The sequence below is a fragment of the Vulpes lagopus genome, chromosome 14 (genome assembly GCF_018345385.1).
Source record: "Vulpes lagopus strain Blue_001 chromosome 14, ASM1834538v1, whole genome shotgun sequence".
In the NCBI taxonomy this organism is placed as follows: Eukaryota; Metazoa; Chordata; class Mammalia; order Carnivora; family Canidae; genus Vulpes; species Vulpes lagopus.
Window position 1 is genome coordinate 31,192,352 of NC_054837.1, and position 24,827 is coordinate 31,217,178.

At 57.6% G+C, this 24,827-nt stretch overlaps 1 protein-coding gene across 21 annotated transcripts in view; it reads right to left on the reverse strand.

Moving 5' to 3' along the window:
* Window positions 1-2,627: 2,627 nt before the first annotated feature.
* The window catches only part of NCOR2 (nuclear receptor corepressor 2), a 210,850-nt gene continuing 188,650 nt past the window's right edge, over window positions 2,628-24,827 (reverse strand). For 10 of the 21 annotated variants that reach the window (XM_041729398.1, XM_041729399.1, XM_041729400.1 and 7 more), the window contains 19 exons: window positions 22,339-22,479; window positions 21,859-21,945; window positions 20,927-21,225; window positions 19,019-19,373; window positions 18,110-18,331; window positions 17,271-17,522; window positions 16,338-16,487; window positions 16,052-16,201; window positions 15,740-15,959; window positions 13,595-14,136; window positions 12,281-12,430; window positions 11,904-12,049; window positions 11,252-11,445; window positions 10,244-10,393; window positions 9,499-9,647; window positions 8,669-8,722; window positions 5,597-5,818; window positions 4,392-4,571; window positions 2,628-3,781 (listed from right to left, as the gene is read on the reverse strand). In XM_041729398.1, the coding sequence (XP_041585332.1) occupies window positions 3,600-3,781; window positions 4,392-4,571; window positions 5,597-5,818; window positions 8,669-8,722; window positions 9,499-9,647; window positions 10,244-10,393; window positions 11,252-11,445; window positions 11,904-12,049; window positions 12,281-12,430; window positions 13,595-14,136; window positions 15,740-15,959; window positions 16,052-16,201; window positions 16,338-16,487; window positions 17,271-17,522; window positions 18,110-18,331; window positions 19,019-19,373; window positions 20,927-21,225; window positions 21,859-21,945; window positions 22,339-22,479 (3,845 nt within the window). In that variant the 3' untranslated portion in view covers window positions 2,628-3,599. The remainder of the gene's footprint in view (window positions 3,782-4,391; window positions 4,572-5,596; window positions 5,819-8,668; window positions 8,723-9,498; window positions 9,648-10,243; window positions 10,394-11,251; window positions 11,446-11,903; window positions 12,050-12,280; window positions 12,431-13,594; window positions 14,137-15,739; window positions 15,960-16,051; window positions 16,202-16,337; window positions 16,488-17,270; window positions 17,523-18,109; window positions 18,332-19,018; window positions 19,374-20,926; window positions 21,226-21,858; window positions 21,946-22,338; window positions 22,480-24,827) is intronic. The other 11 variants (XM_041729412.1, XM_041729411.1, XM_041729414.1 and 8 more) reach the window with 8 other exon arrangements.

The following is a 24,827-nucleotide window of genomic DNA, read 5'->3' on the forward strand; positions in this document are numbered from 1 at the left end:
GGGATCGAGTCCATCATTGGGCTCCCGAAAGGGAGCCGGTCTCCCTCTGCCTGTGTCTCTGCCTCTCATGAATAAATAAAATCTTTTTAAAAATAAAATAAAGATGGAGTAGTGAGAAAACCAAACAATATGGGAGTCTAATGAGTTCTTGGGGGGTTGAGGACTGGTTGGTTGGGCTTGGAAGACAGAGTGGGCCCTCCCCAGGTGACAGGAGGCCATGAGCTCTCCCTATACCCTGCAAACACCTCTGTGTTGGGTCAGGGCCACCAGCCCTCACAGGAGACAGAAGTGCTAGATAGTGTCAGCTCTGAGGCCATGGGGTCAGAGGCTGGCAGAGATGACCGTGTGGACTGAGACTTGTGCCCCACCCCCATCACTCTGGTCTGACTGCAGCTTAGGGAGGGGCCAAGGGATTCTGGGTGGCACCAGCATGTGTGGCCAAATCCTGGTGGCTGGCGTGGTCAACACAAGCGGACCTGTCCCGGGCTCCAGATGGGGCTGACCTATATGCTGACCAGGCAGGTCCCAGCCAGGACAAGACCCTTTGCTGGCCCGACACTGCCACCTGCCTGCCGGCCTCAATAGTACATACAGTCCAGATGCCCGGCCAGATGCTGTAGATGGAGGAGCACAAGGCCCACTGCCACTGGGGGAAGGCACTCACAATGTCCCCAAGGCTACACAGAACATTATCACTAGGCCAAGCTCCAGGCCTCTGCTCATCTTGCCTCATGGCACAGGCCTGCAGGAGAAACTTAGGGTGACACAGAGTGCCAGGGAGGTTGGGCAGTTACCTGGACTTAGACCTGTCTTCTGCCCCATTCCTGGGGCCTCCCGGATACACACCCTCAGCAGTGGGGAGGTGGGGTGCTGGCTACCCCGGGAAGCTAGGTAGCACCAGACTGGAGGCTGGGGAGGGGATGGCAATTTCTGCCTCCAGTGGATCCTGGTTCTCTCTATGCCTGCCCAAATCCCAAGGTGTCTCTATAGTGCTGAGGGTAAGGCTGGGGTCTGACGTCTGGTGAGGGCCAGGGGTGCCCTGGGCCTGCAGCCACCCTTGCTGGCGACTCCTCACTGGAGCCTTGCAAGACTGGTTCCGAACTGAATAAACACTATCCCCTTGGCCAGACACACCTGTTTGCAAACGGGCTGGGACAGCCTGGGTCCCTCCCCGGGTGGACCAAGGGGCCAGCACCCACTGGGCTGAGAGGCCAAGAGGCAGGGACAGGGCATATTCCAGGACCATGACATCCAGGCTCGGCGTGATGAGCAGAAAGAGAACCTGCCCTGCTTAGAAGACCTTACAAGCTTCATCTCTAGCTCCTGACCCCTATGAGGGGCACAGGGCCCCCCTTCCAAAGTCCTCAAAACTCCCAAGGGTTTCAGGGTCCTGGAGACCCAGGGCCGCCCCCAAGAGCAGATCCAGGACTAGGCACGGCAGCCAGAGGCCTTCCCATGGTGTGCATGTCCTAGCTGTCTGCTGTCTGTCTGCACGTTAGGCAGTTGAGGGGCTGTGGCCTAGTCTCATTCGGCACACAGAACCTGAGAGGGACACAAGTCGGTGGCTGCTCACCCCACAGAGCAGGGCTGGCCTTGGCTCTGCTGGGGTGGAGTTTTTCTGAATTCAGACCAGCAACACAGGGGTGGCTGACAGGTGGCTACTTGACTCTCGGCTGCAGGGGGGCACTTAGGCCAGGCCAGACTAGGGGGAGGTGCTCCTCCCTCTGGGTGGGCAGACGGTGGGTACCTGCACACACAGGCATGCAGATGGGGCAGTGGGCAGCAAGGATTTCCGAATGTCCTTCCTCAATCACACCCACCCAGCCGGGCAGTGGGGGCTGAGACTGGCACCTGTGAGCCAGGACCGGGCGAGTCTGGAGGACGCAGCAGAGGCCAGGGGTGCCGATGAGGTGTACGTAGGGGGAAGGAGCAGGTGAGGGGTGACAGGGACACTGCCAGTGCCCGTGGCAGACAGACACCGCATCTGCCCAAGGCCGAAAATGGCAGCCCGTCTGAAACCCAGGCTCTGCTCATAAGGAACACGGGAGGTGAAGAGCAGACACGTTTTGGGGATGTGTCACACTAAAACTGCAAGAAGCAACTTGGTGGCTATTTCAAGACACAAGCTGGTGAGGACTGCTGTCTCTTCTGTCTCGTGTTTGAAGAAGGTGGTGACAGCAAGGGGTCCGATTCTTAATACGATGTTGGCACCAATGAAATTAAAAGTATTTAACGATTACGGATCGATGGTGGTGAACCTGAACATCCTCACCGTAAGCGTGATGCTCTCTCCATGGGTGTGAGAGCGGGGAGCCCTCCCCCCAGGGGCGTGAGGACACGATACCCCTACACACACACAGGGTGCACACACTGGTGTGCATACTTGGTACCGTCCCTTCCCAGGGAGGAATGTCTAACACCCTAACCATGGGTGTGACTGTGGGATGCCCTCACGGTGACTCTCCGACCCTGGGCAGAAATAACTCAACGGCAGAGGGAACATGTCGGGGGCATTTCGTTCGGGGGGATTTCCTTGCCCCTCCAGGTTATGCTCCTGCTGTCCCCTGAAACTCCAGGTGCCCGCCCGCTGGCCGCCCTGTCCAAGCTAGAGAAGACACCTTTGTCACTTGAGTATAATTCGCTTTTTAATGAGAACAATGTGTGTAAATGACAGAACGCCACCGCCGTGCGCAGGTGGCGGTCACAGAATACCCATCAAGTTTATTCTGCCCAAGGAAGGGAAGGAGGGAGGGCGCAGGGTGCTCACGAGCCGCAGCCCCGCCCCCCAGGCCTGTGGCCGATGGGCTCACTGCCTGGCGGCCTGCACACGCCTCTTGAACGATAAGCAGAGATCGAAAGCACAGCAGCAATAATACTGGGTAAAGTCCTTCCTTGCGTAAAACATCTGAATTAATTCATTGAAGGTATCAAAAATATACCCTGTAAACCAATACATCATTTACACCTGCCTTTCCTTCCCACCGCTGCGGCGACGCTGTGTGAGACAGATAGTCCAGTTCCTCGGAGCGTCCGCTCGCCCCAGACCGCACCCTTTCGCCCGCCCGTCTGGCCCAACTGGGTTTCCGGCAGTCTCGTTGACTGGGGCAGTCCGTGGAGCCCGGGACAAGAGCGTGGGGGGCTGAACAGGGCCCGTGTCCGTCTGTCCAGAGCGAGAAGCGGAATGGGGACAAGGGAGGGTGCGGGGGCTGCTAGCTCAGTTTAGACTTTGGTTCCAAATGTGATAAGGGGGGAGGCAGTGGCGTGGGAGGTGCGTGGTCATCCTGCTTTGGGTCCCTGGCCGCCCCGGCTGCGTGCGTGTGGCCACCACACACCACCGCGCCCCCTCCCTGGCCCCTCCCCTCCCGAGCACCAGGTAAACATCCCCTGAGTAAGGTCACTGCACAGGACCAGCCCGGGGCGGGAGTCGTAGTTAAGGCTTTAGACAGGCAAGGATGCCAGCTCTGGACGGACGGACGGGCGCGCAGGCAGACTCAGGGGCTCCTTCCTCAGTGGGGGAAGTCGGCGGCTGCCCCACTCCTTGCCCCGCTGTTCTGGCCACTCGCTGGGTCCCGGTGCCGCCCCCCACCCCGTACTGACAGTCACTCGCTGTCGGAGAGCGTCTCGTACTGAGAGCAGAGCAGCGGCTTGGGCTCCTCGTCCCAGGCATGGTGGGGGCCGGCAAGGGGCCCGCTGCCTGCAGGGAGGCCAGGTGGGGGTGGGGAGGCCATGACACCAGCCTGGAGCCGCATGATCAGGGGGTTGTAAGGAAATGGTGTGGAACCTGCCAGAAAGACCAGGAGAGACCATCAGGAGGCCCCCATGGGCTGGGCACTCCAGACCCACCCGCCCACCTCACCTCATCTCAGCTTCCCATGTCTGGCCACTGTCCCAACACCTCTTAACTCCTGCGAGGTTTCTCAAAACCACAAGTGTCTCCTCACCAATGCCACCTCCGCCCCATCGTTATGCCCTGGCCACCTGTCACTTAGACCAGCAGCGGCCTCTCTGCAGTTCCTGCCCTTGCTCCTTGGGTCTGTTCTACAGCCAAGGGCTCTCTCGAACCTACATCAGATCAAGCACTTCCCCATTTACAACCTTCCAGGGGCTCCTCATGCTCACGAAGCAAACTTTGGCTCCATGACCCGCAAAGCCTGTGGTATCGGCTCCCTCCTCGCTCCCTGAACCTTCCCTCTTCTCCGGTCAGGGCCAGAGGCCAACCTCCCTGGACAGCATGCAACACACCCCCTCTCCCTACCTGGGCCTCAGGTCTCATAAAAGAGGTCAGAGCACACACTCTGCACACAGTAGGTGCTCAGGCACCCCTGATGACCCAGGCCCCCTGCCTGTGGGCAGCCAGCAGGCCCACGCACCCACCGCTCCCCGATGCGCACCTGCCGATGAAGGCCGGTCCTCCCACACGCGGTTGGTGAGTGGGGTCCGGCGGTTGCAGTCCCCCTCCGAGTGTACCGAGGACACGGAGGGCGGCCGGTCCCCAGATGCCAGGCCCGGGGCTGGGGACTTGGCTTTTCGGCTGCTGGGTCTGCCAGAGACTTTGGCCTTTCCACCACCACCTGTGAGGGGACACATGGAAAAGGGTGATGTCAGATTGTGGAGATGGCACTCATGTGGGAGTAGGGGCGGTGGTGGTGGGGAGGCCCCCAGGAGGGGCAGGACGCGTCAACCTGATGGACAGACCCAGCCCTGGGCCTGATTCTGGAGGTGGGTTTCTACTAGGGGAGTGAACTAGGGAGGATGAACTACTTTCAAAAGCCACTCAGGCTGCCCTGAGGCCCACCTGCCACCCGGGGCACGAAGCCTTAGGCCTCTGGCTTGACCCGGACCATTGCCCCAGGACTGTGCTGGGGCTGGGAAGGTTATAGGCCCTTTGCAGAGAAGCTGGGACCCCTGGGGCCAGGCCTGGGCCCCCACTAAGTCCAGAAACTCTTCCTGGGACCAAACTGTCCAGGTTGGACAAATGGGTCCTAGGTCTCCCTGCTCGGCCCTTGCTCAGACATGCAGGGGTACAGAGAGAGAGCTGGCTCCTCTGGCTTCCCTGACTCCTCTGAGTTTGGGCCTGGCACACAGACAGTGGTCTCCTCACCATCAGATCCCAAGTCACCCAGGGTCACACACAGGTGGCCCCAGTCGATGTCCAGCCCACAGGCCTGGCTGTCACGAGCCAGGCTGCCACGAGCCCAGGGGTCACCCTGACCCACACAGAGGTGGGCCCTTTGCTCTAGCCTGATTTCCCCCAAGGAGACACAAAATGGGCCCGGACGCAGGCATCCCAGGGACCTGTGTCCAGCAGGGGAGGAAGGCAGGGCAGGGCTCGGACAGCAGTGAGTGTTTTTAGAAAAGCAGCAGCTCCTTTGGACCTAGTGGGAAGGGGGGATGGGTGGGGGCTGGGGCCGTGCCCGCCCAGATGGGGATTAGCCAACTCCAGAACCACGTCAAACAGGCACAAAAATAAAGTCACAAGCTCCAAAGCTGGAGGGGGCTGGTCAGAGGACCGCGGAGGCACAAGATTACGGACACTGGGATGGGGACAGGCGGGGCGGGTGGGGCTGGAGGGCCGAGGCAGGGGAGGCCTGCAGACCTGGCGAGGTGAGTGCGTGTTCGCTCCGTCCGTCAGCAGCGGTTATGGGTATAGCAGCGGGCAGGCTGGCACTGGCATTCAGAGGGTTAAAAGCATTGGCGCTGAGCGGGGGCTCCTCCCACTGATCATATTTACCCATGAGCGCCTTTCTAATAATGGCCTCCAGCCCCATGTTGGTGCTGGCATGCTCCTGCACCGCCTGGCTTCTGCAGGTCATAAGGCCTGGGAGAGAGACACACACACACACATACACACACACATACACACACACACGGGGGCCAGGAAGGGCCGGAGGGACAACAGACGGAGGGAGAGAGAAGCAGAGAGAAGGGAGAGAGAGGAGAAGAGAGAATACACAGTGAACACATTTTGGCAAAGCAACATGTTTCTTCATTTCCCTAGTCCCCCCCCCCCCCCATTTTCCTGCAGCGTGTTGATGGGGTAGACTTGGGCCCTGGGGGTTAGGGGGTTGGGAGGCAAGGTGACCACCCCCCAGTCTCTCCCACTCTGCCCTCTGGGGTATCAGAAGCCCCGCTGGCCCCACGAATCCCAGCTGGGGCTGCTTCTCTTCTAAAATTCCAAGGGGCCTTGAGATGGAATCGGGGAAGGGGTGTGTGTGTGTGTGTGTGTGTGTGTGTGTGTGTGTGTGTGTCAGGGGGTGGGAATCAGAAGGATACTCTGGGGAGATACACCTGGGAAACCAGGTCAAGCCAGAGCTTGGGACTGGGTGTGTGTGTGGGTCCACCCTGGGTCCCCTGGGGCTGGCAGGGGCTGAGGAAGAGACTCTGAAAGGGAAGGTGACCCCCACGAGGTCTGGGACCCTCAGCACACCCCCACCACCTGCCCCCCAAGCTGAGCCTAACTCTCCTCCCCCGCCTCTCCCCACCCGGGAGCCACTAAGAGAGAGAGGTGCAGAGACGGACGGTGAGGTGAGGTGGGGGTCGTAGCCATGCAGTTACGGTGCGTGCAGGGGGACAGGGCAGAGCTAGAGACGCTTGCATGACCACCCTCAGCCCGGCGATCTCGTCACAAAGTGGTCGAATCAACAGACTGGTCCCCAACAGACCCTGCAGACACCCACTATGTAGCCACGTGAACTCAGCCTTTGTCATTCACCAGGTGTTCTGTCCCTTTCTCATTTTCTTGTGGATCATTCTGGGGACTTTCACAAACCTTGGGGGCTCTCTTCTCAGCATTTTTGCTAAACCAGACTTTGGCCAACGAAGCTCAAGTCCCCTCTGCCTGCCGTCCTTGGGCAACATCTGCAAGGATTTTAAAACTTCCACTCTGGCGAAGTGCATGAATACCAGGCAGCTGGCAAGTGGGTCTTTCTGCCCCCGGCTCGTCTATGAACTACACTGATGGCTTCTCAGTGGCTTTGAGGATCACATTTCTGGGCAGTAACCGTTTGCTCCCTGCATTTTGTTTTTCCTTTCTTCCTTTTAGCTCCAAACTTGGTCACAGCCTGGGACACATTCTCTACCTTTTTAGCTGTGTCTCAGGCACATTTCACCAGCACTTAAAAAAAAGTGGGTCGGGGAGCTGGGGAGCCATGTCTCTCAAGAAAACGCAGTATTTCCAGCATGGGGTGGGCACTGGGAAAAAAAAAAAATTTGTGATCCTCCAGGCTAAGAAAATAGTGCGAAGTGGAAAAGATGATGCGAGCTGTACAGGCTGCGGCAGTTTCTTGGTGGATCTAGCGATCCCAGATGCTCCGGAGGTTTCCACTCAAGGTCGCAGGTGTGGGATCTGACAGTGCCAGGCAGGAAGGAAGCTTGACTGCCTCCAGTTACAAAGGCAAAGTCTGACGTGGGGCCAAGCAACAGAGACTGGGGCCTGGGGAAATGTGTGTGCACACGCATGCTAAACTGCTTACAGAAAAGTCAAATATGATTTACACAGAAGTCTCAGCACAGATCTTCATCGTACCCCTGCATGGATCTCTATGGACAGAAGTATCTGGTGTGTCCACTGCCTGTGTCAAGATTTACAACATTCTGGAAACATTCATTTCTAACCGTCTTGTTGGTTCGACCAAATTGTCTCCTCCCTGTTGTCCGAGGCCCAGTGAAGCCCCCTGGATCTAGTCTCTGGGTAGATAGATGAGCCTTGGTTAAACCCCCCACTTGGAGGTTCTGATTGCCTCCAATTTTGATAAAATCCAATGGTTGTCTTTTGCTCACCACATTCCCAGGGCTTGAGGCCTCTCATGGCCCCAGGGAAGGCCAGCCCATCTCCTCTCTGCTCCTCTGGCCTCAGATTCCCACTGAAGGCCCAGGGCATAGAGGACACAGCCCTGCCAACGATCCTGGCACCCCCACCCCACTGGACAGGGTCTGCCCACGGAGGCACCAGTCCTGAGCTGGTCTGGGCTCAGTCTCTGTATGCTGGACTTTGGAAGGCATGTCCCTAAAGCCCCACCCCTGGTCCTTTTGCGCAGCAGGAGAAACACACACTGTGGCCCCTACCAGAGGCTGGGGACCCAACCTTCAGCATCCGCCAAGCCCAAACTATCATAGCAGGCTGAAGCTTTAGTTTCAAAATGTGTGGGAGTTTTCACCCATCTCCATAATACATCTTCGTCGTTCCCCGAACTGGTCTGAATGTTCGAGTACAACTGATGTTCTCTCTATAAAAATGCTCACTTGGACTGTCAGAGAAGCCTGTGTGCACCAAGCACACGCCCACACTCCCGGTCCACACTCAGATCTCCACCAGAGGCCCCGCCTTAGAGCTGGTGTTTCCAGATAGTTGTGTGTGCACCTGACTCTGTACTAAACATACTGGGAGGCCTTGAAATGTAACTCCAATGTAGACGCCTTGCAAAACCTTGCCAGCCTTATGTGTATTTCCCCACTGCTGGGTTTGACGAGTCCAGAGGGAAGGATAAGGATACACTTGACCTAAAAGGCTTCCCCTTCATCAGGACTATGGCTAGGGTGAAAGCCACACTCCCTAAGTCTCCTTCCAGATCCCACACACCAGCCTAACCTCCCCAGCACGCAGCCATGACAGGGGATGGGGAGAGTGGGGAGGGGGCTGGCGGCCATGTAGCCCAGGCTGGACAGTTACCTGCTCCGGTGATGGCAGGCATGTTGAAGATCTCCGTCCCGGGCTGGCCGATATCTGGGGGGAGCAGGTGACAAGATGGGTAAGGCCTAAGGGCCCACTGGTCCTAGGGGCAGTCACCTGCCCCCACCTGTCCTCTAGTCTAGGCAAGGTGCACCATGTGGGGAATCCATTCAGTGTACACAGATTCACAAGGTCTGGGGCAGGGCTAGGGATGCTGCATCTCCAACCAGCTTGCCAGGGCTGCTGACCTGCTGGCCCACAGACTGCACTTGGCAGGGCTCTGGCGCTACCAGCCTGCAATGGTCTAGCCCCAGAAAGTTTCAGGAAAGGCCCTACAATGCCCCCAGACTCCCCTACCAGCTAATGAGCCCCCAGCTAGGGCCTGTGGCAGCTTCTACACGTGCTGTGATCTGCTATGTGCCAGGCACTATGCTAAGGGTGGGGGAATTAGGACTTCTATCCAGCAGCCACATAAATGGAAAAAACGTGTGATGAGCACTGTTAGCTGGGAATACACAGGACCCTTGGGCGGGCAGGCCCCCAATCCCTGATACCCAGGATGGGGCTTGGCACACACCCATTCCTGCAGGAATTCACCACATGCCCACAGTGTGCCGGGCACCACATCCTGTAGCAGCCAGCACCGCCAGCAAAGGAGAAGCCACCCGGAGCTCCCTGAATGTGGGGTGAAGGGTCAGTGGGACAGGTAGTCGGTGGGGCCACCTAGCTTTGGAAAGTATCCTGTGGGTTCTAGCCCTGTGCGGGCCTCCAGCACCATAGAGGCTCCTGCTTCCTGGGGGGGGGGGGGGGTGTGCAGGTGCATGGCTTACTGTACTCGGGCTCATTCCGGTTGTGAGTGTTCAGCTTCTTGTTGATCTCCTGTTTTTTAGATTTGACCATGGCAGAGTTGCTCTCGGTCAGTTTGCTGAAGAAGGCGGGTGGCTGGCTGGTGTTGCCTGGGGACTTGGAGCCCATCCTGCTGCAAAAATCAGATGTCCCAGGTTGGTTTGCTTAGTGCTAAGCTTGCATACCTTTGTTGATGGGGCACTCATTACCTGCCATGTCTTAGAAACTCAGAACCAAGCTTCTCCTACCTCACGCCTACATCCTTCATCTCTTAGGGATTCTGTCTCCTGCAATCTTCTCTGCAGTTCATGTGTCTGGGCTTGGGCTGCCTCTGGAGAGCCCCAGTTGCTCTGGGGGGCCATGCTAGTCTACCTGCAACAGCCTGGCGCCTTGGAAAGGGCCTCAGGAACTGCGCGTGCAACCAGAGCGCACCTTTCCTAAGGCCCACAGTCCTGGCTGCCTTCTATCTCCACCCACCTGACTGGCCTAGACGTTTAGCTCCTGATTTCTCAGGTCCTCAGCAAGTGCCCCAAGTAGGGGCCTGGCCTGAGCCCAGATACTGCAGTTCAAGGCACGCGTTCTGCCACGGAGGTCCCTCGAGCTGGGACACCTGCTTAGCAGCCCGAGATCCCTGAGCCACACACGAAGTGCTTGTGAACCCCCAACTGCAGAGTGGTGCAGCGGAGCCGCGAGTCGAGCCCCGGGGGAGCAGGGGCGTCACGGAGGTACCTGGTCTCGGTCTGCTCCCCATCCCGGTACAGCAGCGGGTACATGGTGCTTCGGGGATGCCCGGGCTCTGCCAAGCCCTCTGGTGGGGACACGGGTTCGATAGCATCCTCGCTGCTGCCCAGGGCTGACGTCTTGCTTGGCTCTGGAGACCTGAGCAGACAGAGGGTGCTGGCTGTACTCAGAGTCCAGTGCTCCACCCCAAGATGACACAGGGATGCGCCCCTCTCTCCACTGCTGTCCCAGCCCTGCCCCGCTCCATGTCAGAGCTCGGCCACTCTTCCCGCAGAGGGCCGGAGGGCTGCTCTTTTAAGCTTTGTGGGCCACGTGTGGTCTCCGCTGTAGTTTCTTCTTTTACCATCTTTTAAAAATATAAGACCACTTTTAGCTCCTGGACTGTGGGCTGGATTTGGCCCATGGGTGGTAGCTGACCCCTGCTGCAGCCCATGCCAGGTCCCCCACTGTTCCCCCAAGGATGTCCTGTTGCCTTCCCACCCTTGTGCCTGACTCATGTGGCACCTTGAGTGGTTCCCTTCAATGGAGAGCTTGGGGGCTGCCCCAAAGCCCAGCACTCCTGGGGGACCCAGAGATGAGTGTGTGTGTCTCCAGGGAGGCTGCTAAGAGCACAGAGCTCTGGTTCGAATCCTGGCTCTGCCACTTACTGGCTGTGCACCTGTGGATGAATGGATTCCCTCTCCATACCTCGGTGCCTTCATTGGTGAAATGGGGACAATATTGCCTGCACTTGCTGGGCTGGTGGTAAGAATTCCAGTAACTTGTGTGAAGTGCTTATTAGCTTGGTGTCCGGAGCCCACACACTGTGATGCACATGTCAGCTACTACCTACTGGCACTGTGCCCTTGAGCAAACTCCTGCATTTCTCTCAGCCTCAGTTTCTCCTCTGTGCATGCATAACAGGGGCGTCTTGCACTTGCTCAACCCTTCCCCACAGACATATGATGAAAGCCTCCCAGAAGTGGAACAACAAGGCCACCTGTCCCTGACACTTACCTTTTGCCCCCTTCACTGTGGGGTGAGCCACGAGCTGGGGCGCCATGGTCTGGGGGTGGGAGGTAGAGGTCGCTGGGTGGGCGGCGCAGGTCCAGGACCGGGCAGCTGGCTCCAGGGAAGGAGTAGAGGGGGGCAGGGAGGGGCGCGTTGAGCTGCTGTGGATGGTGCCGCGTGTAATCCTGTGTGATGACCTCCTGCAGGCCAAAGGTCAGAGCAGAGGCACAGGGTCAGGCAGCAGCCACCCCACCAAAACCTTCAGGGTGGGCAAAGGCTAGGTTGAACTTCAGGTACAGAACTAGGCTTGGTTCCTGGCTTTCTGGGTGCTTCAGGCCTACCTACAGCAGCCTCATGGTCCCTGTGTGCACAGGGTGGTGGCCCCTGGATGGGTCAGATTCCACTGGCCAGTATATATAAGATATGGATCATGGACTCACGCATCCCAGGCTCCATCAGCTGGAGGAGGGGGCAGTTACCACATCTGAGTTTGAGGGCTTGCCCTTGCCAACCCCCATATCCTGGGTCCAGTCTGCCAGGTCTCAGTTTACCCACCAGACCAAGAGCTGTGTGTGACCCTCCCCGACCCTTCCCCAGGACCATGTCCTGGCCCAGGTTCAAAGATGATGAGGAGGGGTGGCAGAGAAGGGGTAGTTACACTGATGTGCTGTGCCAGGGTGACCACCCTCTGGTGACCTTTGACCCCTGGGGTGGTCTGGAGCAGCGGGCTGGACGAGGACTGGCTCTCAGGCAGTGGCCGCAGGTGTGAAAGGTGTGCAGCCTCACCGCTGAGCTTCCCGGGGCCTGCAGACAGAGCAGAGCTGTTTAGGCCATGGGAGGAGGGGTGGCTGAGGTGTGTGCCTGACTGGGGGCGCATCCCTGAAACCCAGCTCGACCCTGTGAGCTGTGGGGTGGGGCCAACTCCTCCATCCCCAGTGCCCTTGGTTTTCCTACCTGTATGATGGGGTGACGGCGACCCCTCTCTCACAGGGTGGTGGTAAGTGGGATGTTTGAGGGAGTGGTGAGGTAGCCTACCTGGCTGCTTGTGCCGTAGGTCCCCCTCCAGGTGACTCTTGTCGAGCTCCTCGAGGTGCTTGGGGAGCCCCTTGTCGTGTGTCAGGCTGGGTGAACTCACAGGGCTTATGGGCTCCACTCCATCGGGGCTGTAGCTGCCACCATGGTAACCTAGTGTGGGCAAGGCCATGGGTCAGGCCAGTGCCAGGACCTGGGGCTGGGGCTGCCCCTCCTGGCCTGCCCTCCCATGCTGGCTGGGGCCCCCAGGCCGGAGTGGGGGCAGTGGGCAGATAGAGAGAAGTTGCGAGCCGGAGCAGGGGTTGCTGGCCAGTCAGGGGTGGGGGTACATCGAGAACGGAGAGAGCTAGAATGGTGGGGAGAGTGACAGGTGGAAGAAAAACATGGATAGATACACAGGCAGACAGGCCAGGAGATGGAGAAGGACAATGAGAAACACAGACCCATCCAGATGGTGGAAGCTGGGGGAAGAGGACTTGGAGCAGAACTGACTCATGGAGGGGAAGGGAGCTTCCCTGGTATCCCGTCCCACCCAGGGTCCTATTCAGAGGCAGGTGCTTCTTCCAAGGTGAAGTTTGCTTTCATACAATGCAGGAGTATGCAGGAGTATGATCAGTGGGAGGTATGGCAGGGAGTGACACTCAGGTCCCAGGACCCCGCCTAGGCCGCATTCTCTACAGCCCCCAGTTCCAGCTACCAGGAGTCCAGAGCTGCGGCCAGAGATGGGAGGCAGGCGCCAGAGAACTCTCCTCCCAGGGGATGCTGGGCAGCAGGTCAACAGGGGCGTGTGGGGCCAGAGCACCCCAATACTCCCTCACAAACCAGGCAGGGTACAGGGGTCAGCTCCTCCTGGAGAGTCAGGAGCCTCCCTCCCCTCCCTGTCTTCTGGACAGTCTGCCTTGGTGGGTGTCCTCCAAATCAGACTCACCCGTACAGCAGCAGGCGTCAGCCCAAGCCTGCAGCCCCACTCCCTGCTCCCCAAACACAGGCGCAAAGGTTGGGAGATGGGAGGCGCAGTTGAAGTCAAAATCACAGATCCATTCATTAAAGGAAAAAAAAAGCGAAAATCCAAAAAAAAAAAAAAAATCATGATAAAACAATGTGCAAATGATGAGGTGCCCCCCAATCGGGGGGGGGGGGGGTGGCGTGGGTGGCAGCTTGAGGAATAACCATCAGAGCGTGCAATCGACGAGGACGAGTTTAAAAACAAAATACCAAAACCAACGAAAAACGGGGGGAAAAATAAAAAGCAAGAGATCTGAAAATATCTTTAGGCCACAAGACGGGGTGGGTGGGCGGCGGGGCCGGAAGTCTTACCATCGCGAGGGGAGTCGTTGGCCAGCGAACCTCCTTCTCGCGGCCCTTTATCGTGAGCAATTTGACGCATGATTATCGCGTCTATGAAGGTGGCCGCTGTCAGGGTGGTCTTACCCAGAGAACGGAGCTCCAGTTCCTGGATGGAAAAGGGTTTACTTTGAGTCTTTTCCCGATGCAGGTCCGTGGCCGAGGTGGGCGGCGCAGGCTGGTCCGGGCCGGCGTGGTGGGGTGCGAGGCTCTTTGCTGGGGTGCGGGCGATGGCCGAGTGACTGGAGCTGGGGGGTGCCAGGGGCCGCGGCTCGGAGCCCTTGCTGGGGGGGGAGGCAGGCTCCAGCCCGACGCGGGCCTGAGGCTTGGCAAGGAAGGCATGGCCAGCGTCTGCCCGGGGCCGCTCCGGCCGTGCAACCCTTGGGGCCTCCTTGGGTGGCAAGACGGGCTCCATGAGGGTGGGGTAGACCCCATCGAGGGTGCCGCCCAGTGGACAGTGGGTGGTGGGTGGGAATGTGGCAGCCGGGCGGACAGGCGAGGAGGTGGAGGTGGACCTGAGGGAGGAGAGAAGGCGGTAAGGGGGCTGGGGAAGCCACCCTGGGGTGGGGTGGGGGTAGGGGGAGAGCCCAGGAGACTGAGGCACAGTCACTCCCTCACACTTCCACACCGTGATGGGTCCCCACTGCCCTGGGATAAATCTGCCCTCCTGACCCGGCCCGCGAGGCCTGGTATGGCCTTACCCATCCCATACATACACCTGCTCATTTATTCACGATCTCCATCGTTCCCAGGCTTCCCACTGCCTGCCATGTGTCAGGCACTGTTCTAGGAACTGCTCTAGACATTGAGGGGCTGGGATTCGAACTGGCCCAACTCCAGCCCTCAGGGCCTGTCAAGCCCAGTGTCCCTGTGAGGAGGTTCCCTGCTCTTCACTAACCTTCACTCTAGCTGCCAATGGGAAAGGCCCGACTGCCTCATGACAGTTTCTAATCAACTCATTGCTGGTACAGACAAATAGCTGGCCTTCCTATGTGAGTACTAACCGTGCTCTAAGCAGCTAGGTGCTTCTGTCTTGTGTACCTGCTGGGTGCCTGAGTCACTGAGGACAAAGCCAGTACTTTTGGGGAACAAAGTTGTCAATTCCCCTAACTGGAATTGTGGTTGGGTGGTGGGTGTGATCAGAGCAGCCGAACGGGTGTGGGTACTCGTATGAAAGCAAACTTCACCTTGGAAGAAGCACCTGCCTCTGAATAGGACCCTGGGTGGGACGGGATACCAGGGAAGCTCCCTTCCCCTCCATCAGTCAGTTCTGCTCCCAGTCCCTGGGGTGTGGGTGTCACTGGAGGGGACCTGGGCCCCTTGTGGGAGTGAGTGGACTCTGAGGGGCACACATGGGGCCTGTGGAGGCTCTCCCATTTTTACCCAGGCAAGACAGACACCATCTCCTCCCTAAAGAGCCCTGCTAAAGTCAGGGGAGGACCAGGAGAATCTCTCCCCACAGCCCTTGCTCATCTGTCCCTCTCCTTTCCACAGACTCTATCTTTGAACCCAACAATCCACCCACCTACTCATCCAACCTCCCCCACAACCTGCCACCTATCCACCCAACTCACCATCTACCCACCTAACCATCTGCATGCTCATCTACCCACCTACCTACTCACCTCTCATTCAACCTCTGTTGTTATTCATTCACCCTTCCATTTGCCCCCTCTCCCTCCATCTATCTACCCACTCACCTAATAGCCACCCACCTACCCATTCATTAAGCCCAGCCATATCCACACCATGGCACCCACCTATCCACTTACTTACCACCTGTCATCCACCCACTTACCCACTCATAATCCATTTGTCTACTCACTCACCCACTTTGTCCATCCACCTAACCTTCTAACCCCATCTCCTATCCATTCACCTCCAAAATATCTGCCTATCCATCCACCCTCTCACCTGCCCTTCCTTCCACCTACCCATGTATCGTCTGTTCATCCACCGTCCGTGGGCCCTCCTGCTACCTACTCACTGACCCACCATCCATCTACCTACTTTCCTACCCATCATTCACCCCACCATCTATCTCCCAACTCATCCATCCACCTTTGCATCCACCAACCAACCACTGGCCCACCCACCTGTCCCCTCCCTTGTGCCAACCTGGCCCACCTCAGGACCGTGGGTGTGCTAGGCTCCACGGAGGTGATGATGCCCTTCATGCCCGTGTTGTGTAGCACGCTGGGTCTCTGCTGGATGGCGTCCTGGGTCCGGGGTGAGATGGGCGAGTGCTGGTGGGAGTGGGAGTGGGAGGCGGGGCGGCTGCCACCGCTGCTGCTGCCCCCACCCCCGCTGCCACTGCTGCCGCTGCTCTGCTCTGTACCTGGTGGGGACAGGCTGTGGCGTCAGGGAGGCAGGCTTCACATGGCCCATGAGGACTCCCAAAGGCTGGGGCAGGGACCTCTGATGCCCTACCAGGTCTCCAGATGGGCGCGTGCTCCACTGTGGTTGTGGATGTGAGGATGGACTTCTCACGCTCCCGTTCACGCTCCCGATCTCGATCTCGCTCCCGCTCCCTCTCAGACGAGGAGGTGGCAGAGGGTTTTGTCAAGTGAGTGGGACCTCCTGCCAACCAAAAGTCCTGTGATTCAGCCCAGTGCTCAGGGAGGGCCTGGACCTGTCTTTGGGGGTGGAGAGAGGACACCCAGCCACCCTCTGTGGACGCAGGGGTCCTGACCCAGGACAGGGGCAGGGGTGTTACCTGGGGAAAGTGGGGAGCTGCTAAGTCGGCTGCTGAAGTGTTGGGGTGCTGTGGGGAGGTAGGCGAGACGGTCCATGGCGGTGGCGGGTGTGCCTGGTGTCGGAGGAACCAGCACAGGTAGATGTGGCACTTGGGACAGGTCGATGATGCCTGCAAGAGGAGGCAGGGTTGCAGGAGGGGCAGTAGGGGCCAGGCCACTTGCCAGCTGACCACCCCAGCGGTGGAGTGCAGCATGCCCTCGTGAGCAGCAGCACAGCCAGGCCGCTCCCTCCTGCTTCTGAGCACCAACCCCCCTGGACCCTTTTCTGAATGTCAGGCTCTCCCCATCCCACCTCCCCTTGGCTCCCAGACCCCAGGAGTGGTGTCCTGCAGGTGGCATCCCTGCATTACCCTGGTACACTCTTCTGCTCTTCCAGCCTCTGGCCCCATACAATCAGTTCCTCGTGTTCAGTCCTCACTGTCTGAAACAACTAGACTGACTGGTTTTTCCAAATGGACTCTGACTGGTACTTGCTTGTTCCAAAAGTGTTTCCAGAGAATGACTCCAATGCACTTACAATGCAACCATGGGTTGTTTGCAAGTCAAGGGATTGGGAAATTCTAACAGTCTCCTATTTAGACCCTCCCTTTTTTTTAATGCCAAGGACCCCATATACCAAGAGTACACAGAGGCCCATGCACACCTCCCATGTGTGCATACAGGATGCACATGGCTACCAGACACACACCCACACTCACAATCACCCACCAGGTCTGTGTTTGCGCTCAGGGCAATCCCACCTCTCAGACCTCTAAGGGGACCACACCACCATCTCACAAGCATACACGTGTCTTTGCACCCTCAAGCAGGCCTGGGTAGATGAGGACTAAGGCCGATTCTGGATGGGGAGGGTCTGCTCACCCACTTGCCAGCAAGTGACCAGCCCTACTCACCTCGAGGTCCGGCGGCATAGTTGAGAGCCAGTGAGGACTCGCGGGGTGAGAGGCCCCTTAGCATGTCAGCTCGCTGGGCCATGGCGGTGGCCGCATTGTGGTGCATCTGCTGTGAGGTGATGTAATCGTTGATGATTGTCTGGCGGTTCTCCAGCGCTGCCGTGTCAGGGTAGCCTCGGATGAGGTACGGTGGGTACAGGTGCGGGTAGGTAGGGTTGGGGGCCAAGTGTCGGGGCAGGTAATAGGCAGCGGCTGCGGGGAAGAGAAAGGCAAGGTCAGGCTGGTGAAGAATGTCTCCCCACCTGTCTTTACACCCCCCACTCCCATACCTGACAGCTTCTCCCAAAACACCCCCACAACACAGAATTGAGAGCCTAGACATAGAACAACCTCCGCTCTCCACACACATGGGAGCACCTTCTATTGATAACTTTTTCAGATCCAAGTTTCCCCAAACAAAGGGCATCCAAAATGTAGATCACTAAGATACCTAGGGAGGCATCCTTCTAAACAGATTTTCAGACCATGTTCATTTGAGGAACATTCAATACTTCGACCCTCTTTTGATACCTTTGCAGTTTTAAAGGCACTGGTAAGTTCTGCAGGAAAAGAAAACCACTGAAAAATATTTAACCCCATATATCCCTCAGACTCCTAAGAGAGATTCTGTTCTAACCTAAACTATTTACATGACTGCATTCATTACTGCTGGGTCTCTCCACCCTTACACTTGTTTCCCCATCTACCAGAGCTGAGCTGATGCCTGAGAAGTCCCTGGGCTGACACTGACGAAGCCTCTGACCCTATGCTGTAGGATTCTATGAGTCTGGGGCAATCACCTGCATCAAGAGGGATTCCGCGGGGTATGGAGGTGGGATCGAAGGCCAGAGGGATGTGGCCGCGGTATAGGTCCACGCCACTCACACCCCGAAGCAGGTGCTCATAGGGCGAGATGGGGTGGGGATGGTGCTCAGGAACGGCGCTGTGGGGGGACTTGGCAATCTCACGGGGCGTCGACGTCAGCTTCCGGTCCTGCGATGCCTTGCTAGATGAGAGGCTGCCTGTGGGGACAGGCCAAGGGGGGTTAGCATCAGGCCTCCGTGGCAGGGCTGTCACAGCCCCCAACACGGGGTCCGCTGAGGCTAGGGGTTATAGGAGGCCATTTGAGGGTAGGCTCTCTGGGATCCAGGGACCAGGACCCTGCCTTCCCCTGTTTCTTTACCTCAGGTTCTGTGTCTTTCATCTACTCACTTGCTTCTGTGTTTTTGTTCTTTTAAAAAATACACTCACTCCTGCTCTCCTTTGTTCTCTTTCATTCACTCATTCAAACAATCAAAAAATCTTTACAGAGCCTCTACTAAATGCCAAGCAATGTTCTAAGAATCGGAGCCACCCCAGTGGGCAAAACAGGCAGGAAACCTGGCCCACATGGAGCAGACACTTACCGCTGGAGAAAGGTGATAAACTAGTTTTTAAACAAAAATTTCTGAGTGATAAATGCTCCAGAGAAAATTTAAAATGTGACTAGAACAGTGGAGCCGGATCCTTAGAGCCTCCCTGAGAATGCGATTTTGAACAGAGACCACCAGAAGGATAAAAAGAAGCCATTTAGATAACAATCGGAAAGTGGGGGTTTCAGGCAGAGGGAAGAGCAGGTGCAAAGGCTCTGAGCAAGGAACAGAGAGGAAGAAGCTGGCTCACTGAGCCTGGGGCCCTGGCACTCGTACCCCAACCTGTACCCCACGTACCCTCCTGTAGGCGTGGGGTGGGCTCCCGCGTGGTCACAGGCGAGCCGCGTGGCAGGTGGCCAGCAAAGGGTGCCCCGTGCTCCTCGTAGGTCAGGGGGCTCTGGCGTGGCTTGCCCAGCTCGGGCACGATGACCGGGGCCCCCCGGGTGATGGAGCCCCCTGAGCTGCCAGCCGCCCCCGGCCGGCTCTTCAGGCTCTCCTCGTAGCAGGCACGCTCCAGTGCCCGGGCATCAGCCATCACATCCAGTGGGTGCACGGGTGGGAATGTGCGGCCAGGGCTGCCGATGATGGAGCGCACGTCATGCTTTTTGGAGCCGGCAGAGGATGTGCCAGTGTCATACTTGAGCGGGGTGCCCTGGGGAGAATGGGTTGTGAGCACCAGCCATATCACCTCTCTCAACCTCAGTTTCTCAGCCATAAAACAGGAGCACATTTCACGCCTCCAGGGGCAGGGGGACAGAGGGCTTTGCTAAACCTAAGATGAGCACACTTGTCACTTCCCTGCCCGCCCCTGTCTTGGACCCCAAAGCTACCGGGAGGCTATAGAAAGGGCGTAACATTCACAGGCCAGCCCTTCCTGGAGCAAGTAGAGGACCCCCTGTTGGCCCCTGCAGTCTCAGCACCCCACGTGGGGACAACATCCCTCCCGTCAGCCTGGGACCCTCTATGGCACACTCAAGGGCAAGCCAGAACTCAGCAGCAAAACCCAGCTCCACTGCCTGTGGCCCAAGGCTCAGAGGTCAGGGCTGAGGTTTGTTTGCTCTCTGGCCAGAAGGGACAGCTGAAGAAACAGAGGGTCATGGACCAGAGCGCAACCCGGCCACCTGGGAGAAGCCCCCACCCCGTTGACACAGGCTTGGAAACTAGGATACAGTGGGGCCCTTTGTCTCTACAAGTGATAGAACTCAGAGCTTATTTATGGACCTTTTAATTACTTTCATAAGAAAGGGAAACACCCTGCTTTTAAGAATCCTGTAGAATCAGACTGACCTCCCTCTTGGGTCCATAGTGGGCTCTTGCCCAGAAGCTGAGAGCCTAACTGGTCCCCTGGCATTGGATCATCTCCCCACAGCTTCTCCCGGCACTGTGCACCTTTACCCCAGCTGGGACCTCTTCCAGGATACCCTCCCCAGTCCTGTCCACCCCACAGCCACACAGCCCCTGGGATGATTCCCACTCTCCCTCCTCATTCCATCAGGCCCCCTCTGCCCATGGGAAGAGACAGTGGCCACTCGTAAGGGCCACTGTCCAGCTCCTCACACGACTGGAGTGGGTCATATCCTAATAGGTTGGGGTCTTCTGATGCGTAGGGGCCACAGGGGTGCAGCCTGCTGATGGGGGAAGTGGACACCAAGAAGCAAAGATGTTGTAGATTTAGGCACATCTGGATTTGAGGTTCACAACTGCCATTCACTTGCTGTGTGACCCTGGACAAGCCGCTTCATGTCTGTTAACCTCCACTTATGCACTGACAAAATGAGAGTAGTAGGAGAACTACCTCAGAGAGTGGTTGTGGGGGCTGAACAGGACATGATGCCAAGTGCTCAGGCAGGGCCTGGCCCATGACAGAAATCCAATCAGCAGCAGCCACTTATTTTTAGGACTAGTTCTGGGAGTTTGGCAGGCTGCTTGAACTCTGTGGGCCTCAGGTGCTCCACCTGAAGAATGGGGATAATAGGTATGAACTTCACAGGAGCATAAATACAATCAAACAAGGTCGTGGATATAAAGCCTACAGCCTGGAATCTGGAATGCGTGTGGCAAAGGCTCAGTAACAAGCAGCTGTGTAAACTCAGGCAAGATGCTCACGGAGTCTTAGCCTCAGTCTCCCCATTTATAGAGGCCAGAGCACAGCTAATACTCCCCCCATGCCTTCTTGGTCCAGCCTGCCTGGCTCTGGTGCCATACCTGTGTGATGGAGCCCTCCTTGAGCGGCCTCGGGGCCAGGGGCAGCTCAGGCGTGCGCCGCAACTCCTCTCGTGGGATCTCATGGATGGAGCGACCGGCCTCCTTCACCGTGGCCACCAGCCCTTCATGGGCCGGCTTCAGCTTCAGGGGCCCCAGGGCCTCCAGGGGTCGGGCCTTGTAGGCCTCAGCCAGGTCTCGCGGGGGTGGGGGCGGAGGGGGCGGCGTGCCCTCACGCTTCAGGAGCTTGGCCTCCCGGCGGAGGTAGTCTTCCTGGGCCTCCACGTAGGACCGTGGAATCCCTGCCAGGGGGATAAGGAGCTGACCCTTGACTCTGCACCCTACCGTGCCTGTCCTAACCTGGGATCTCCACGTGCCGGTGTTACTGGAGCCAGACTACCAGGGTTCCCATCCTCACTCGCTATGTGGTCTCGAACTCATGACCTGACCTCTCTGAGCTTCAGCCCCTTCATATGTAAGAAACACCTCACCCAGCCATGCTCATTCGATGAGACACTGCAGACAAAAAGCATAAAATGGGGCCCACAGAGCTGGCTTGCTGCCGACTAGCCAAGAGAATCTGAGTGGCATGGTAACAGCAGCTGCTGAGAACTGCTCATGAGTGATAATATGGGTCCCACATGCTAACAGAGGTGTAGCACTTGCATTCGTGCCAAGCACCAAACAGATGCTCAATAAACAATGCCCACGAAGGACAGGACTGATGGGCAGTACTCTGCTTTCTACTTTTGTTTTTCAAGAAGACATGCCCTTGCTCTGCACTTCAAGTCACACCTGTACTGGCCATGCACACATGTTACACGCCTTTCCCACAGCACTCCAGCTCGTCCCCCTCCTCCCTCCCCTGCTCATCTTGACTAAACCTCTGTACCCTTGTTGCAGCCACCGTGAGGGCAGTGTGTGTGGGGGGGCACCTTGTGTGATGGAGCCTCGGATATGGTGCTGCTCTTTGAGATGGTGGGGGCTGTGTCGCTCAGGTGGAATGGCACGGCCCATGAGACCTGGGGGAGGGATAAGAGCATCATGGTCACGCAGGTCCCTCAGCCAGCCTTGGGCAGAGACAGGGGCTGCGGTCAGAACCACCCTTCCCGGCACGGGTTCCTCCAGCCATTGACAGCAGTCCCCATAATGGTGGCAGCAGTGGCAGCACTGGATCCAGCAAGCAGTGTCCCATCTCCGGGGCCCTGCTCCAGATGGCGGAGCCTCAGCAAAACCCAGCCTCAGTTTAGCTCTCTAGAAAATCAGGCAAACTGTCCCACCACACCCATCCAGGGGGCACTGACAGACAAATTCTCTTTGCTACTATGACCCATTGAGCTGGGAAGCCCCACAGGGCAGGTCCTGGGCCCCCTGGCATTGTTCAGCTGGAGTAGGGAGCCAGGCAGGGCACCCACCTTCAATGCTGGCTGAGGAGATGGCCCTGCTGACACGGCCCTCCATCATGTCGTAGGTGCGCTTGGGGGCAGCGGTCTCGTGGGGAGGTCCTGAGCTGCTCCTGCCATCCTCCTTAGAGCACTGAGACACCGACATGCCACCTGGAAACCAGACCGTGCTCATGGCGAGGGGCTGCAGGTCTGGTGCACAGGGCCCAAGACCAGCAAACCAACTGGGGCCTGGGGACAGAGGTCAATGGCAGTGCCCATGCTGGCCCTGTCACAGGGTCCTGCTAGGCCCTCCTGAGGGAACCCACAGCCTGTAGTCCAGCTGAGGCCTGACGACAGGGCCCCACCCAGCAGTCTCTCTCAAGTCCAAGGGATTTAACAGATAGAAAGGCTTCCTGCTCCCTGAACCACAACCCACTGTTCATGGGTGTGCCTCTGACCACCGGCAGCCATATAAGCCTCTATTCAAACAGCCTCACAGGGGTGCTGACTTGTGGCAGGAACATGAGTGCACGTGTGTATGCGAGCAGAGATCCAGCAGCAGAGTATGAACATACGGGATATGCATGACCACTTATGCATTAGCATTTGCATGTGGGAGTGTGTGAGCGTGCACGTGTGTGAACATGTGCACACATGCTGAGCCGCTGAGAACAAAGCGCAAATATAACCACATGCCTGTGTCCATGTGCATATATGAGCACACACACGCATGGGTGTTATAACAAGTCCACATGAGGATAGTGTACATCTGGCGGGGCCGGGGGGCTGCCCACAGCATATGTGGCCTTGCTAAGCCAGGATGAACCCCCTGGGGCCAGAGACCTCTGGCTGGACCCCTAGTCCCCCAGACTGGCTGAGGGTCTGAAAGCTGGGAGGGACACCCTGAGCAGAAGAGGGCCTGGCTTTGCCCAGCAGGCTAGGGCTTGTCCAGGGGCCTCTCCTCCCCAGAGCAGCAGAGTCCAGGGCATCAGAAGTAAGCTTCTCAGAACTTCAGTCTTGCCCCTCAAAGAGAACAGGTCCTCTCCCTCCTGTTACTTTATGGGATCCACTCCACAGGTTACACACCGGTGGCCTATAGACAGACTGGGCCGCTGCTCTCAATTTTTTTCAGAATTAATTGTTGATGTTTAAACAAAGACTTCAGATCAAAATAAAAAAAAAAAATATATGGAGAGATGAGAAATCTAGCTGATGGGCTCACGTCCATACAGGGTGACAACAGTCGCTGTCTGGGCTGCCAGGGCTCCACACCCCTGCTGCCTTCCACCCAGCCTGTGCTCTCCGGGCCACCTGGCTCCAGGTAGCCTAGGAAAGATGAAAAGCCCTGGTGCAAATGCACTTCCTAGATGGTAACCAGACAACCACAGGGGCTCCAGAAGGGGCTTGGGGACCGGAGCCGAGGTGGCACTCTCCCAGCCTGTCTGCCTCGGCTTGCAGGTCCCCTTAGCCACGTACTGATGCTGGTGCCCAAGATATAGCTGCTGGCCTGTCCCTCAGCCACCTGGTACCAGGACTGAGGGGGCAAGTGGGCACAGGCCGATGCCCACTCACCAGAAGAGAAGCAATTTAGGGCCAGCTGCTGAGAGGGTGCCTGCCCATTAGTTATGTGTCACTTCACAGCCCTGGGTGTCCAGGGATGCTGGAAAACCCACATCCTGGCTCTGTGCTCCCCTAACTCCCTCCATGCAGGGCTCCTTGGTTATGGAACCTGAACCCAGGAAAGGAGAGGGGGTGAGAGACAGGGGGAAGTGGAGGGTCACTCTGGTTGTCACCCTGGTAGCCACCCACGGGCTACCAACTAGAGCACACCATTTGCAGGAAGTGCTGGGCTTCTGCTCTCTGGGCCTCAGTTCTGCCACTATGCTTCTAGCACAGCTGGCCACAAGTTTGTCTCCTAAATTGTAAATAACCAAGCGGAGGTGAAAGGCAAGCCAACCCTTACCTGCCACTGGCTTACATGCCTGCAGGGACAAAGAGGTCACCACTTCTCTCTCATGCTTCATGCTGCCTGTCACCCAGCCCTGGCTCCCTGTGAAGCTACCTCAAGGGGCCAAACATCCTCCTCCCCTGATCCCAAGGGGATCTGGTCTCTCAAGGGGCCACAAGGGTGGCCACATGGAAGGACCACTGGCTGTCCCTGTAGATCCATAAAATGGTGACAACATGCTTCGCCAGACAATATGCCTGGTTCCTGACCACCTAGGCCGATGGGAGGGGCACAAACTCCCCAGATCTGTGTTTCCAAACACATCTGGCTGCCTTTTACCCTGACGTTGTTTTTCTAGACCCTCCTCTTTTGACCAACTCCAGAAACACCAGAGCTTGGGGTCCTGGGGACAAGCTATGCTGCAGGAACAGACTTCTGTGACTCATAGAGTTCACAAGGTGACTTCCTATTTGAGTCACATGTGGGTGTCCTGAGCTCTCCGAGGGGGGCTTCATCTGCTGTATCCCCACCTAATATACCACGTGGAATGTGTGGCCAACTGTCCTCCCAT